The sequence below is a fragment of the Lytechinus pictus genome, chromosome 11, assembly GCF_037042905.1.
Source record: "Lytechinus pictus isolate F3 Inbred chromosome 11, Lp3.0, whole genome shotgun sequence".
Classification (NCBI taxonomy): domain Eukaryota; kingdom Metazoa; phylum Echinodermata; class Echinoidea; order Temnopleuroida; family Toxopneustidae; genus Lytechinus; species Lytechinus pictus.
The window spans coordinates 30238932-30252221 of NC_087255.1; the positions used below are offsets into that span (position 1 = coordinate 30238932).

The 13290-nt window shown below is 36.0% G+C and overlaps 1 protein-coding gene across 1 annotated transcript; it reads left to right on the forward strand.

The window, feature by feature from the left end:
* The first annotated feature begins 7979 nt into the window (after positions 1-7979).
* On the forward strand, positions 7980-11698 carry LOC129271663 (tyramine receptor 1-like). The gene has a single exon (XM_064106707.1). It carries the CDS (start codon positions 8377-8379, stop codon positions 9559-9561), a length of 1185 nt encoding a protein of 394 aa, XP_063962777.1. The 5' UTR covers positions 7980-8376; the 3' UTR covers positions 9562-11698.
* Positions 11699-13290: the final 1592 nt, after the last annotated feature.

Genomic DNA, 13290 nt, shown 5'->3' on the forward strand with positions numbered 1-13290 from the left:
CTTTTTATTCAAATCAACTTTTTGTTGGGGTGGACTTGTCCTTTAAGGATAGCAGTAATGGACATTCTACTTTGATCAATGAACAGGCTTAGTCCTATCGTTGGAGTAAACTAAACTAACTAAACTATAAATGGATCTCTTTACCGTTTTTATCTATTCAGTAGATGTTCACAGCTGTGGAAAGAGCAGAACAGTAGAAGTAGGTTTTAGAATCCTCTAAACTACTAATATAACAATTTTGGATGATAGCATGCATGCCTTTATTTTGAAGTCAAGGCCAAATAAGTTTCAAATCGTAGCCAATCGTACGATTTCTATGACGTCAATACAACTAGATATTAAATTCGATTTTATTCTAATAAGGACGATATCATTAGTCACAGATTTGAACAGGCCTAAATGTATTCGTATGATTATTTAAAACATTACACGGTAAGCTTTTCCATGTTTTAACTGATATGAGCATCAACTTCTACTACCATCCTCATCCATTATCTTCATCCTCATCCATTAAATATCTCCTTATTTTTGGATAGTACACTCTAAAATGACAGGGATTTTAAATAAACCCATTACTGCTGTGAATAGTGACCAGTCGATATTAGGAATTAATGCTAATCCTTAAAGATTTAAATGTAAATCTTAAATATTGATTTTCTAAACCCAAGTTTATTAACATTTAAATCTTTGAAGATTAATTTTAAATCCTAACATCGACTGTTCACTATTCATAGCCGTAATGGATTTATTTTTACAAATCCTTGTAAATTAGAGTGTATAATTATTTTTTAGTTGAAAAGTGATTGGCCATTGATTTCATCGCAAACCTGCCATACTTAATTGATATACTTTCGGATAGTGAACAAATGAAAAAAATTATGTTATTCAAATATGCAGAAGCTATATTCCCAACCTGTGTAACTTCTGATAAATTAATAATAACATAAAAATGCATTTGTTGTTAAAACAATTTTGCTTTTATGCACAATCGAAATAAGTGAGGGCGTAAACATATTCATTTATTAATGGCTCATGACATTTACCCTACATCAGCAAGTTCACTTATCACATACAGATGAGTGCGTTAACTGATTTGGAGAACGAATTTTTTTTCTTTCTTTTTTTTTTTGTTGATGTCTGTGTTGTCATTTTTTATTGATTTTGTGTATTTTAATAAATTTATCGATTTTTTTTTTAGATATACTGAATTTTTTTATGCCCTTATATTGGGGGATGATTGTGCAGGCCATCCCCCACCTGAAATATTTTTTGGGGATAAATATATATCGCGACAGGTGTCTCTTTGTGTGGCCATATGGAGATAGAAAGGATACCCCCCCCCCCCAAAAAAAAAAAAAAAAGATAAAGAAAAAGAAAGAAAGAAAGAAAGAAAAGAAAGAAAGAAAGAAAGAAGAGAGGAAAGAATTAGAGAGGAAAGAAGAAAGGAAGGAAGGAAGGAAAGAAAGAAAGAAAGAAAGAAAGAAAGAAAGAAAGAACAAAAGGAAAGAGAGGGGAGGGCGTAGGAGAGAGTATTTTATTGTACTTTCCATCTCACTTTTTTTCGTTTTATTGTAGTCGGTGTCAGTTAGAGCAAACACCACCCCGGCCCCTCTGCGATCAATTTATATATCCATACTATTTATTGTTCATATTCAGAATTGATACCATATTACTTTCTCATGGAAAGGTTAAGATCGACCTTTAAGTAATAATCAACGAGAAAAATAAATAGGCAGAGAGAAAGGTGGCTACAACGATTGAATTAAGTAAGAAGAATAAGATGGAAACCAGGACCCCGTCTTACAAAGATTTGCGATTGATCCAATCAATCACAACTATGGAAAGCCATGGTATGCGAACATCTGAAATGCATGTCTGTTCAAAATATTTTCTATGATGAAGGCTATTCATACATCAATGGTTTTCTTGAAAAATCGATGCCGGGTAAAAATGGCAGAGGTAGTAATGACAAAGGTAAAAATGGCAGAGGTAAAAATGGCAGAGGTAATAATGGCAGAGGTTAAAATGGCAGAGATAATACCAGAGGCAAAAATGACAGAGGTAAAGATCATGACATGCTAGATCAGCGAGGAAAAGATAGAGCCTTTCCAGTTTATATCAGTCATAATTATTGACCTAGAATGGACTCCTATCGACAATATGAGTATTATGAACTGATGAGATATTATTTGGATTTTTTAAAATCATTTTAGGTCTATACTTTATCGTTGATATGATTAAACTCAAACATTTTCATGCCAAAATGATTTCAATTAGTTAGTGATGGAAGGATTTATCTTGGCCAGTTCGTAGTAGAACAGCACTTCATCACATACACACCAAACGAATTGTAATGTAAACACCAATACAATGTGCGCTACCATTAACACACTGAAATAGACGAGTTCGGAATTTCTTTGAACCACTTGCATAACTTGGATAACAGAAAAATAACAAAACGTTCTGTAATAAAAGAAATATTTCATATTTCAACATCATAATGGATCCGAATAGATATTGATATGATACGTATATAGTTTAATGTAAATGATAGCAACTAGTGTTCATTTTTTCAGAGTATATTGCAGCTAGTCCAAGTGGATATCAGGTTCCTTAACTGGTTTCTATGGTAACGGTTACCGCATGAATTTTAAAATGTGTAGCGAATCAGGGATTCAAATTTATAGGTGTTTCTTACCATTCTATCTACCTGTTTTGAAGGGGAAATTCACCCTGACAAATGGTTTACTGTAAATAGCAGAAAAAATATATTGGTGAAGGTTTGCGGAAAACCCATCAAAGATTAAGATTTGATCTGTGACGTCATATACTAGTAACTACCCCGTATTTTATGCACCAAAAATGTCTACTTTTCAATTTTTTTAATCAGTGGTTCATGATTGCTAATAAAAAATCTTTCAGGAGCGGATGTGAAATTATTTGTATGTTAATATACTTAAGGTACAATTAAAACCATTTTCATTTTTTTTAATAGAAAATGACATTTCATTGATATTTTTTATTACACCATATATGGGAAAAACTGCTCGCAAATGACGTCCCCATTAACGTAAAATGTTAGTAGCTTTTTAAATCTTTGATGGATTCCCTAAGACCTTCACCAATATCATTTTAATAAACTTTATGCCAGTGTGAATTTCCCCTTTAATGAATTAAGTACAATATTTGGGATTCAAAGTGTTCTTCAAATTTGAATATTAGAAGAGCGATTTGACATGCATGAGAAGGTCGTGCATGTAAGTCTGGAAAAAAACAAGAAATACCAATTCAAGTGTGATCATTTTTACCTCAGCCATTTTTACCTCTGCCAGTATTACCTCTGCCATTATTACCGCTGCTATTTATTCCTCTGCCATGTTAACCTTTGCCATTTTTACCTCTGCCATTTTTACCTCTGCCATTTTTACCTTTGCCATTTTTACCCCTGCCATTTTTACCTTTGCCATTTTTACCTCTGCCATTTTTACCTCTGCCATTTTTACACCGAGCCGAAAAATCAGTGTGCTTCTTTTTGTTTACAAAATACATTTACATTTCTTGTAGAAAATATATATGACAATACCTGATTTCTATAGAATTGCGACTGATCGGATCAACTCTTGTAAGACGGGGCCCATGCAGGAAGAAAAAAGGTCTTATTAGAAAAATCGTCCTTTTATAAAATTTATGTGCCATGGACAGGAAACGACCGGAAGGGCACGCAATAGATTGTGAAACAAGGCAGGTGTCAAATAAGTAGTAATAAGATATGGAAAGCAGATGTTTACTATTTGAAGTCATTGTTTAAAAAAAAAATCTATAACCGAATTGTCTCCGTGATCTACTTTTCGAGACGAGAAATGGGAGCTGCTCTGAATTTCATAAAGTATAAACTTTCGTAAAAAAACATGAAAAAGTAAACCAGGTCAGTAAATGCGGTGAGTGAACACTGAATAAAGTCGTATATTCATTAATAAAATGTGTTGACTGTCATGACGTCATAAATCAAGGCAACCATTGCCACTCAACTACATGCATAATAGATGACATTCTAATACAATATTCCATCAAATCCGGCGTATCTGCGTTTTAATCCTTCCAGTAATAATATCTGGTTAACACATAGGTCTATTCTAGATATAAGAAAACATTACTTTCTCATCTTTAATTCCTCTTTTGATATTTATGTTTTTTCAAGGAGAGGATTCGACTCAGACAAACATATTTGGGATGAGACAAAAGCTTATTACACACAATCATTTTCTTCAGCCGGTCCGAGAGCTGCTTTTTTTATTATTATTTATTGTTACATTTTCATGGTAATTGGGACAGTTTTTCTTCCTAGTCATCATTGCACCATTGGTGTTGACATAATGACCCCCCCCCCCCCAGCCAGGAACGTCCCCCCAGAAACACTAAATTTGTTTCAGCCCCCCCCCCCAAAAAAAAGTCTTTTGCCCCCCACTTGCCCCAATATATAAGAAATCCTCGGGTCGACACTGCCTCCCCCACATACACACACACACACACACATTATTATTCACATATATTTGCTGTCCATTGTTGTGGAAATTTGGCATTTTGGCACACTTGAGTAAAGCAATAATTTTTTATCAATTGTAACTTACATTCTAATTGATTCACAACACATGTATGATTAACAATACACACAGAAAATTATAATTGATTGGTCAATGTCTTTTTATGATTGATTGCAAAGTTTTGGGTTCACTTTCGCATAGCCTTGCTTGCATGGCAGTATGAAAGGATTTTCTATTATCATTATTATGTACACAACATCGATAAAACATAATAAATCCAATTAATAAATCAATTGCAAATTTTCAATCGATTTCTGATCTGCTTCTTGAATAAAGAGTAACACCAGGGGCGTTTCATGAAAGGACTGTCGGACGTTTTATCCGACAAATACCATTTTATCCGACTGTTACCATTGGAACAAGGCCTCTCAGCCAATCAAAATAAGGGAAAGATGTCAGATCTGACAACTTGTCGGATGAAAATGTTGATGAGATGCTCCCCTGGTATGGTATTAGTAACTGTAAAGTGAAAACAGGAATCTGCAATTGATTCGAAATATTTTCTTGTAGCAACCCCTCGTTGGAAAAAAATAATTTCCCACCCCTGGTGCCTTGCTTTGACGATAATGGCAATTGCTGTCAGTGCAATTGGTAACTAATCGGTATTTGAGAAAATTCCTCCCCTCGTTAAGACCACGGAAGTCACATGTGAAATGATAAATGATCTAGGGAAAAGCGTGTCCCACTCTAGATACCTGTAAAGTCAGGGAGATAATGCTTATAAATAGTGGGTAAACAATATTTATGGGTGTAATGCGATCTTCACCAAGAACGCCCATTCTGACTTCACACGATTATATATCACTTTGATATTACAATTATTTTTCATTTATGATCTCATTTAGAATCAATTTCATAATGCACTCCAAATTATATACCATACACGTGTAAAAAAAGCAATATATCTCATTTGGCCTTAGAAAAATTGGACTAATATTGGTACTCATGGCAACATCAACATCAACGGAAATATACATGTAACTAAAACTCGCTTTATTTGCTCATAAACGATTCGATCGGGTGGGGGTATTATCATCATTCCCCCTTTATCAATTGTTCCCTCAGATAACTGAACATGTTCAGTCAGACCGCAGGTCCCTATGCTAATGAGCAAAAAGGCCAGATTCATCCAAATCATCTCGTGGCTGAATCCTCCTCCTTGCGAAATCTCGTGATTCGTGAGATTTTCTTTCTCTAAGAATTTACCTGCTTTAACCTCAAGTTAAATGAAATATTATTGCACCATCAGATAGAGTAAAAGTTACTCTTTCATATTGGTCATTTATTTTGTATACAATATTTTGTTAAATAAGTGAATTTCTGGCCTGAAAATGTGCCTCAAAACTGATTTTTCTTCCTCTGTTTTCTTTTGCAAATTGTGCAAAACTTTTTATTTTGAGCCTCAATAATATCTATATCACCATAAAGCTGAACTTCTGTACTTTCTCACAATGCCACTCTTGATATGCGGCACCTTTTAATCGGGTCAAGATCACACTTTTCCCACCAAGGTACAAGACGAGATTTCTGAAATTTTGTACTTGCATGAAATCCAGAGTTCTGATTGGCTGGATAAGGTTCACAGAACAACAGGCGCGGGGTATTTGAGGAGATTACCACATGGGAAGTGTGACCTTCCCACGAACCCAGGCACTGGAACCATTGGAATTTGCCATTGTGTGGTCTTTTTGACCAATCAGAGTGCAGTATTCTTGTTTTCAAGCTGCTTTATGTACTTGGCAAATGAAAAGTGTGATCTTGACCCGATTAAACCAATTCTTATTTTGAAACCAATATCATTTCAAAGCATACATATTCAGCTTTATCATGATATAAAAATCATTTGGGCTCAAACAAAAATAAAGTGTGAAAATAGCAGCTTTTGTCAGGTGAAAATATTTATTTTGTAGCATATTTTAGATCAAAATTTTAACCTATATTACAAAATCTTTGAATAAATCCAAACACATGACCTGAAAGAATAATTCTTCTTCTTTACAATGGTACCAAATTCATGAAATTCGATGCACAATTAGAGCAGCAATGACCGAATGAAAAGAGGTGTTTTGGTCCGCATCAAGCTCATTAAATATGCAAAACATCTCAAGTCATGAATATCACTTGGATGAAAGAAGCCACTTTCTTGGGACCTGCAGTCTGACTGTGTTGGACGAACATAAACCGTTATAGGCACGTCATAATATTCGTTACTCCAGTCAAAAGTGCAGATAAATAAATGTAATAATGCTCCGATGAAACACCGTTAATTGAAAGTGCGGAAAAATCATGATTCGAAAGGCTTGCAGATTAAACGAGATCAAAACCAATAATGAACTTTCTCTGCACCTACCATCCCTCTATCCATGAGCAGCGATCACGGAGGGACGGGGGACCCTCCCACCCCATCGATTTTTTGCGTGTATTTTTAACTTGCTTTTGTACAGTGGGATAAGAACATCTCGTTACCGCCTATAAATTATAGGAGACCAAAAAATGCTACGAAATCGCCCTCTCTCTACCACCCCCTCTCTCTCTCTCTCTCTCATTCTACACCTTCATCGTCTTATTCTCGCCCTTCCCCCTCCCTCTATCTTATTGTCTGGTTGACCACATCTGAATTATTTTATTTGCCTCAATTTAGTAATATAAATATCATGTAGCAGTCCTGCCTGGCTGCCACCACTCCCTCTCCATCTTCCTATTTTTTGTCCTTTTCTTTGTCATAATGTTGTCTACCCTCTCTTCCCCCTCTCTCTGTATCTCTCTCTCTCTCTCTCCACAATCTCCCTTCCTCCCCAACCTTTCTCGCGTATCATCCCCTCGACAACACTCCTAGTCAAACAATAGCATATCTTTTGCGCGTCAGCGCAGCGTTATAGTTATTAACAAGCAACATCATTGACAAATCAGAGCGAATTCAGTGATCCTCTGATTTAGATGAGCTCCAACAACACCGCATGCGTCGGTTGGAAGTCATTCCATCATTCATTAAAACTCAATTTGTTCCAACTTCGGAGACCTTGTATTCGACTAAAAACGGAGATGAATGCAGCATTTGATAAGACGTTCACATCTAACGAAGACAGCCAAATACGCTGCAGACGACTTATTTCTTGATACAGGTCATATTAAGTGACATGACCTTATAAACGTTTTTTATATAGCATAGAGCGGCATAAACCTGAATGCGTCTGGTGCACACAAACACCCTGACATGCACAAAACTTCTATTCCCTTCTTTAATTAGATATAATACAGTCTGCTTCATTGAGGGAGATGTAGGCTATCCAAACAGACTGATTTACAGCGATGTACATCACTTCTAGCATCGTACCTGGTATCTGTCAATCTGTGAGCTATAGTTTCATCAAAATTATGAGACATTCTTCGGTGTCTTATTAACATCTTTGTGAAGGGCCGCTTGTTGGTCCCTCTTAAAATATTTGCCTTGATGGAATGAATGTTATTGGATTTTTAGATGACACCAATACGACGAGTTATGACAGACACCGAGTATGATTAATGGACACGGCTGTAATGTTTACCGTGTCATAGAATATAAATCTCCCGGATCTTTTTTTTTGGGGGGATGATACTCTTCACTTCAAACGTGTTCAGAATTAGATACCTATGGGACGGATTCATAATCTCTTCAATATTTTTGGGCTAATTCTCTAAATCAGTTGAGGAAGAATCTTTCATTTCGACACAGCACATGGTATATTCTTAGATGCATTACTCTTAATGAAATGGAATGATATGCATTGTTTAGCACATGGTTAAATCGTTTCAAATCTTAGAAGAATACCTAACGTCAACCCATCAAGACTGTCATCAAAGCTTCAGCAACATGACTTCGGATATCTCCCAATTGGCTTCGGAAGTTTCTTTCACTTCTACGATTGAGTCAGATATCGGATGTGTTGGTTACATGTGCCTAACACATAGTCAAATCATCGGATTCTTCGTCTTCGACATCATAATAGCCGTGGTTATACTGGTTGGCAACACGCTTGTCGTCCTCAGTGTCGCTAGGACGCCCTCACTAAGATCTCAGAACAACATCTTCCTGGCCAGTCTGGCCGTGGTTGATTTCCTGCTCGCCATCGTATGCATCCCTCTTGACATCATCGTCGGACTGGGATTCAAACCCGACGTGACATCATGGGCGTGCCTGTCCTTGAGCGTCGTCATCGCTACGATGGTGTTCCTCACCATCTTACACATCACTGTGGTCGCGTTTGATCGCTTTCTTGCGATCACGTCGCCGTTCACATATCAGCAAAGGATGACAAATGGTCGGGTAGCGTGTTTGATCGCCGGTATTTGGTTGATAACCCTGGTTCTTAGCTCGACCGCCTTCGCATGGAACAACGTCCCGGATTTCCACGACACCGCCTGCGACCTTCTCTACATCCAAGGCAAGGGATATCGTGTCATGATCGTCATGCTCATCATGATCGTACCTACAACGCTGATGTCCTATTGGTACTATCGTATCTACCGCGTCGCTCGTAGTCATCGTCGTCGGATAGCCGCACTCGAGCGCGTCCTTGAATCAAAAGTCTTCGCTCGAGCCAAATACGCGACATCGCTCAAAAAGGACCTCAAAGCCGCAGTCACACTCATGCTCGTGTTTGGCCTATTTATCATTGGGTGGCTGCCGGCATCGTTGATCACCATCATTGACGTCCTCGTACCCGACGTCCGACTGGATGAGATATACATCTACGAGCTTATCTGTTTCAAAATCGCCTTCTCTAATAGTGCAATAAACCCTATAATTTACGCGGCACGGAACAGGGATTTTCGTAGGGCTTTTGCCCGTCAACTTGGTCTCGTTTTCAGGTGTGCTTTTTGGGCCAAACTTACTAAAACATGTAAAAAGAGGCGTGATTCTGAAGCAACTGAGAACAGGGAGTCAGTGACAACGTTATCGTCGACGATTAGATTGAATTGATTGGAAAATGAACTAGGGGCATTTTCAAGTCAACGTCGTGATCTCGACTAAACTCTGCAAAGGATTGCTTAATATCAAGAGAGAGTTAAAATGTTAATGTGTGAATTTTCAGCAATGTTGTTGAAAAGTATCCAGTTAAAATAAATCAATTGTCGATTTGTGAAATGTTTCTGAATCCAACCATGATGTACTGATTTGCTGACATCCTGAGTTTCAATCGGCTTTACAACATTTACTAGTATTAATTTAACTTCACTTTTTAAACATAGCATGTTGATTAATGGTCTTTTCTTTAAAAGAAAAAAATAGTTATATTTCCTAGCGATTAGTTTTCAAGGGTTCCATGGCATTTGCTCCTGCGACAATTGCTCTGATGGAAAATCTACACGTTACGCTAAACATTCAATCTAACTTCCAAAACTAAATAAATCTTTATCTTTATCTTTACACTATCCTGAATTGAATAAAAATAAATCTACTAGTATTACAATCCAAACTTTAACCCCATGCCCTCTGATCATTACCGGAGCAAACGTAAGTAATTTTTTTTTTAATTGGTTAGATTAATATCTCACAAACAGCCGTGAAAGTTCTGTTTGACTTTGATCTTTAAACCGTTATCAGATCAACCAAAAACTAATCTGAGTTATAAGATGATCGTATTCGTTTCATGTTGAAAGTATTGCATTTTATTATACACTTTAAAAATCATGATTAGTATTTTTAAAGAATCTTCAATTGAAGTTGGCAATAAAATCAATATCATTACCTTGCCCTGATCTGATTTGAAATTTTCGTTACTTATAATTCCCGTTACATCTCTGTATTGCTATCAATATTGGGGTTTCTACAAGCTGAAACTATTTCATATATCGTTTACAACAGGTCATGATTGTGAGGGTGATAAGAATCATACAAGGACATCTTTGTTAAGTATCTAGGGCACTTTTCCTAGATTTAATGATTTTATTGACCGGTATACGTCTTGTAAGCGTAGCAATTTCCTCGTTTTATTGGGAATAGATTAATATCCGTCTCTCAGAAAAAGCAACCAACAATATTTTAACGGTGTTAAATTCAAAACAAGTTTTTTTTTTTGTTATTCAAAAAAAGGACATGAGAAGATAAAGGCCATTGCACACCTTATGACTGGTCCACGATTCGAATTCGAAACAAATTGCATTTTGCTCATTTTCTGAAAATGTGAATGAAAAGTATCTTTTTGTTTGAGGTCCAAATGAACTGATAGAATACCATTATGACAATTATTGATGATTGCACGCCTTTATCTTCGATTAAAGGCTTAATTAGTTTCAAATCGGAGCCAATCGTACGATTGCTATGACGTCATTACGACCAGATATTAAATTCGCTTTTTTCTAATAAAGATAATAGCATAGTCACAGATTTAAACATAGGTATTCGTACGATTATTTAAAACATCACACGGTAAGATATTCCATGTTTCGATATTAGCATCAAATTACTACCTTTTATTCCACAATAAGGTCACGGAGCAACCATAAGGTGTGAAATTGTCTTACTGTTCAATAATTTGATACCATTGAACTATTTCAGATAATTTTAATTTTTTCTAATTTGGAAAATCTCTCCATTTAGTAAAAAAAGAAAAGAAAAGAAGATTATTTATAGATATCAGGAAATCAAGTAAATTTTTACATATTGATTTTTCATTCAGATTTGGGTCGATAATTTGCCATATTAAGCGAAATACATGCATGGAGTGCTTTTATTTCGCTATATTGGAAGAAAAAAATATCGGAATTATCTTGTCATGCATGAAAAAAAAAATTGGGCATGTAACCCTTCCATCTCAACCTCAGCGTATTAATTTACAGTTCCGCATTGACTGGACTCTATGACGTGATATCACAACGATCGCCTGATCATACAGACATCGTTATTCATATTTACCAAGTAGAATAATGATTTTTCACCCTTTGGATTAATAAAATTGTCTGTTACTATTTAGAGTCAAAATTAAAGTTTACCGTACCCAAGCCAGAAATTCGATGTATTGACTCCTAATCGATCGGACAACATGAGTTTTATTAATTCTTTATTCTGAAGATCACGAATCAATTATATACTGAGGAATTCTATAGGAATACAACTTGTGTATAAAAAAATACATGTCAATGCAATCGTCCTTTGTACGTGTATATCATCTGCAAGCTGTGGTATAAGGGTATACAACATTGCGTATGGGGCAACATTCTATAAGGTTGCGAGCAAGCGAAATTTTGACGAACTTAAAATGTGAAAGATTGTTCAGAAAATTATATTATTCTTCACCATTTTCGTTTGCATTCATGTTTGTTTTTGTCTTGGACATGGAACTTTTGGATATCAAGTGTCCCCACCCCCCCCCCCCGCCTACCTCAGCTTCCGAATCCCTCCCCCATATATAATACGCCAGCGTCTACAAGACGTGCAATGAACATTAATTTTGTTCAAGATTATTGTAGGTGTGTTTCGGGTTTCTACAAACTGTATCGAGCAGACATTACATTATTATAATTATTATTTTGTCTGATCAGCCTACATATGCAGCCTAGGATAATGACATGGGTTTCAATATGTTATCGTCAACATGAACTGAGCAGACATTAAAAGGTACAAAATAATCAGGACTAATCAATACCATAATTATGACCGAGGTAAAAGCAGAAAATGAATTTAATGTTCCACAGCATCTAACTTTTTAATCATCTTAATGTATGCCTTCGGATGTTATTTATAATATTCATTCGATCAAATCAAACTAAGTTTGTCTGATGTACAGGGCGCCCAAGCTTTTGACTTAATTGATTACTAAATTATTTTCATTAAATTTCGAAATGTCAGTAAAATATTGTTAAGCAAAATAAAATACACATCTTTGGAAATAAAATTGGACCACATAGATTTTTTTTCATTTATTTATTTATTTTTTTTTTGGGGGGGTTATGGTATCATCATATATACATCTGAAGTGATGCTGATGATGTGATAATAAGGAGATTTCGCCACCTCAAACGCTTTCAAGAACATAGAAAATGTATTGTCAAATGATGTCCCTCATGAAAATGAGCAACAAAGCGAACGTAATTTGGCATAAAGCCGACAATTAAAATGTGATTAAAGCCATATTAGTTTTACGTTAAAGGAATTTCTTATACCAATCAGGGATGTCATCACGAACAATTCACTATTATCTGTAAAGACATACGATTTGTCACCATAGCCATGCATGTCTTCACGAACGACTCACCCCCCCCCCCCCCCATTAGTCTTCACTCTATACAGTTCAGTATACTCATGATTAGCAATTTGCGATGAATTCAAAGAGTAAGTTGTACCAACGGAAGGTACTTATCGATTTTCATGTGACTTTAACGAAAATTAATAAAAATAATACCCGCCACTTTCCCCTATTTGTGTCATGACTTAAACCGTGGCAGAGTAGAAGAATCTCCTACACTTTCTGAGTTGGACTGCACTGGTGATAACACCCCGACAAAAACTAACATGTACACGGGAGTATGATTATTTAGCGAGGCAATGTAAGCATTCTGTGAATGATAACGATGTAGTCATGATGATGGAAGGGATGAGGATGAGAGGGGGTGATGATGGTGGTGGCGGTGGTGGTGGTGATGATGATGATAATGATGATAATAGTGATGATGATGATGATGATAATAATGATGATGATCGTTATGATGA

Bases quoted from the DNA above. Each gene is read 5' to 3' on its own strand.
- LOC129271663 (XM_064106707.1), top strand. From the start codon at position 8,377: ATGGTTAAATCGTTTCAAATCTTAGAAGAATACCTAACGTCAACCCAT.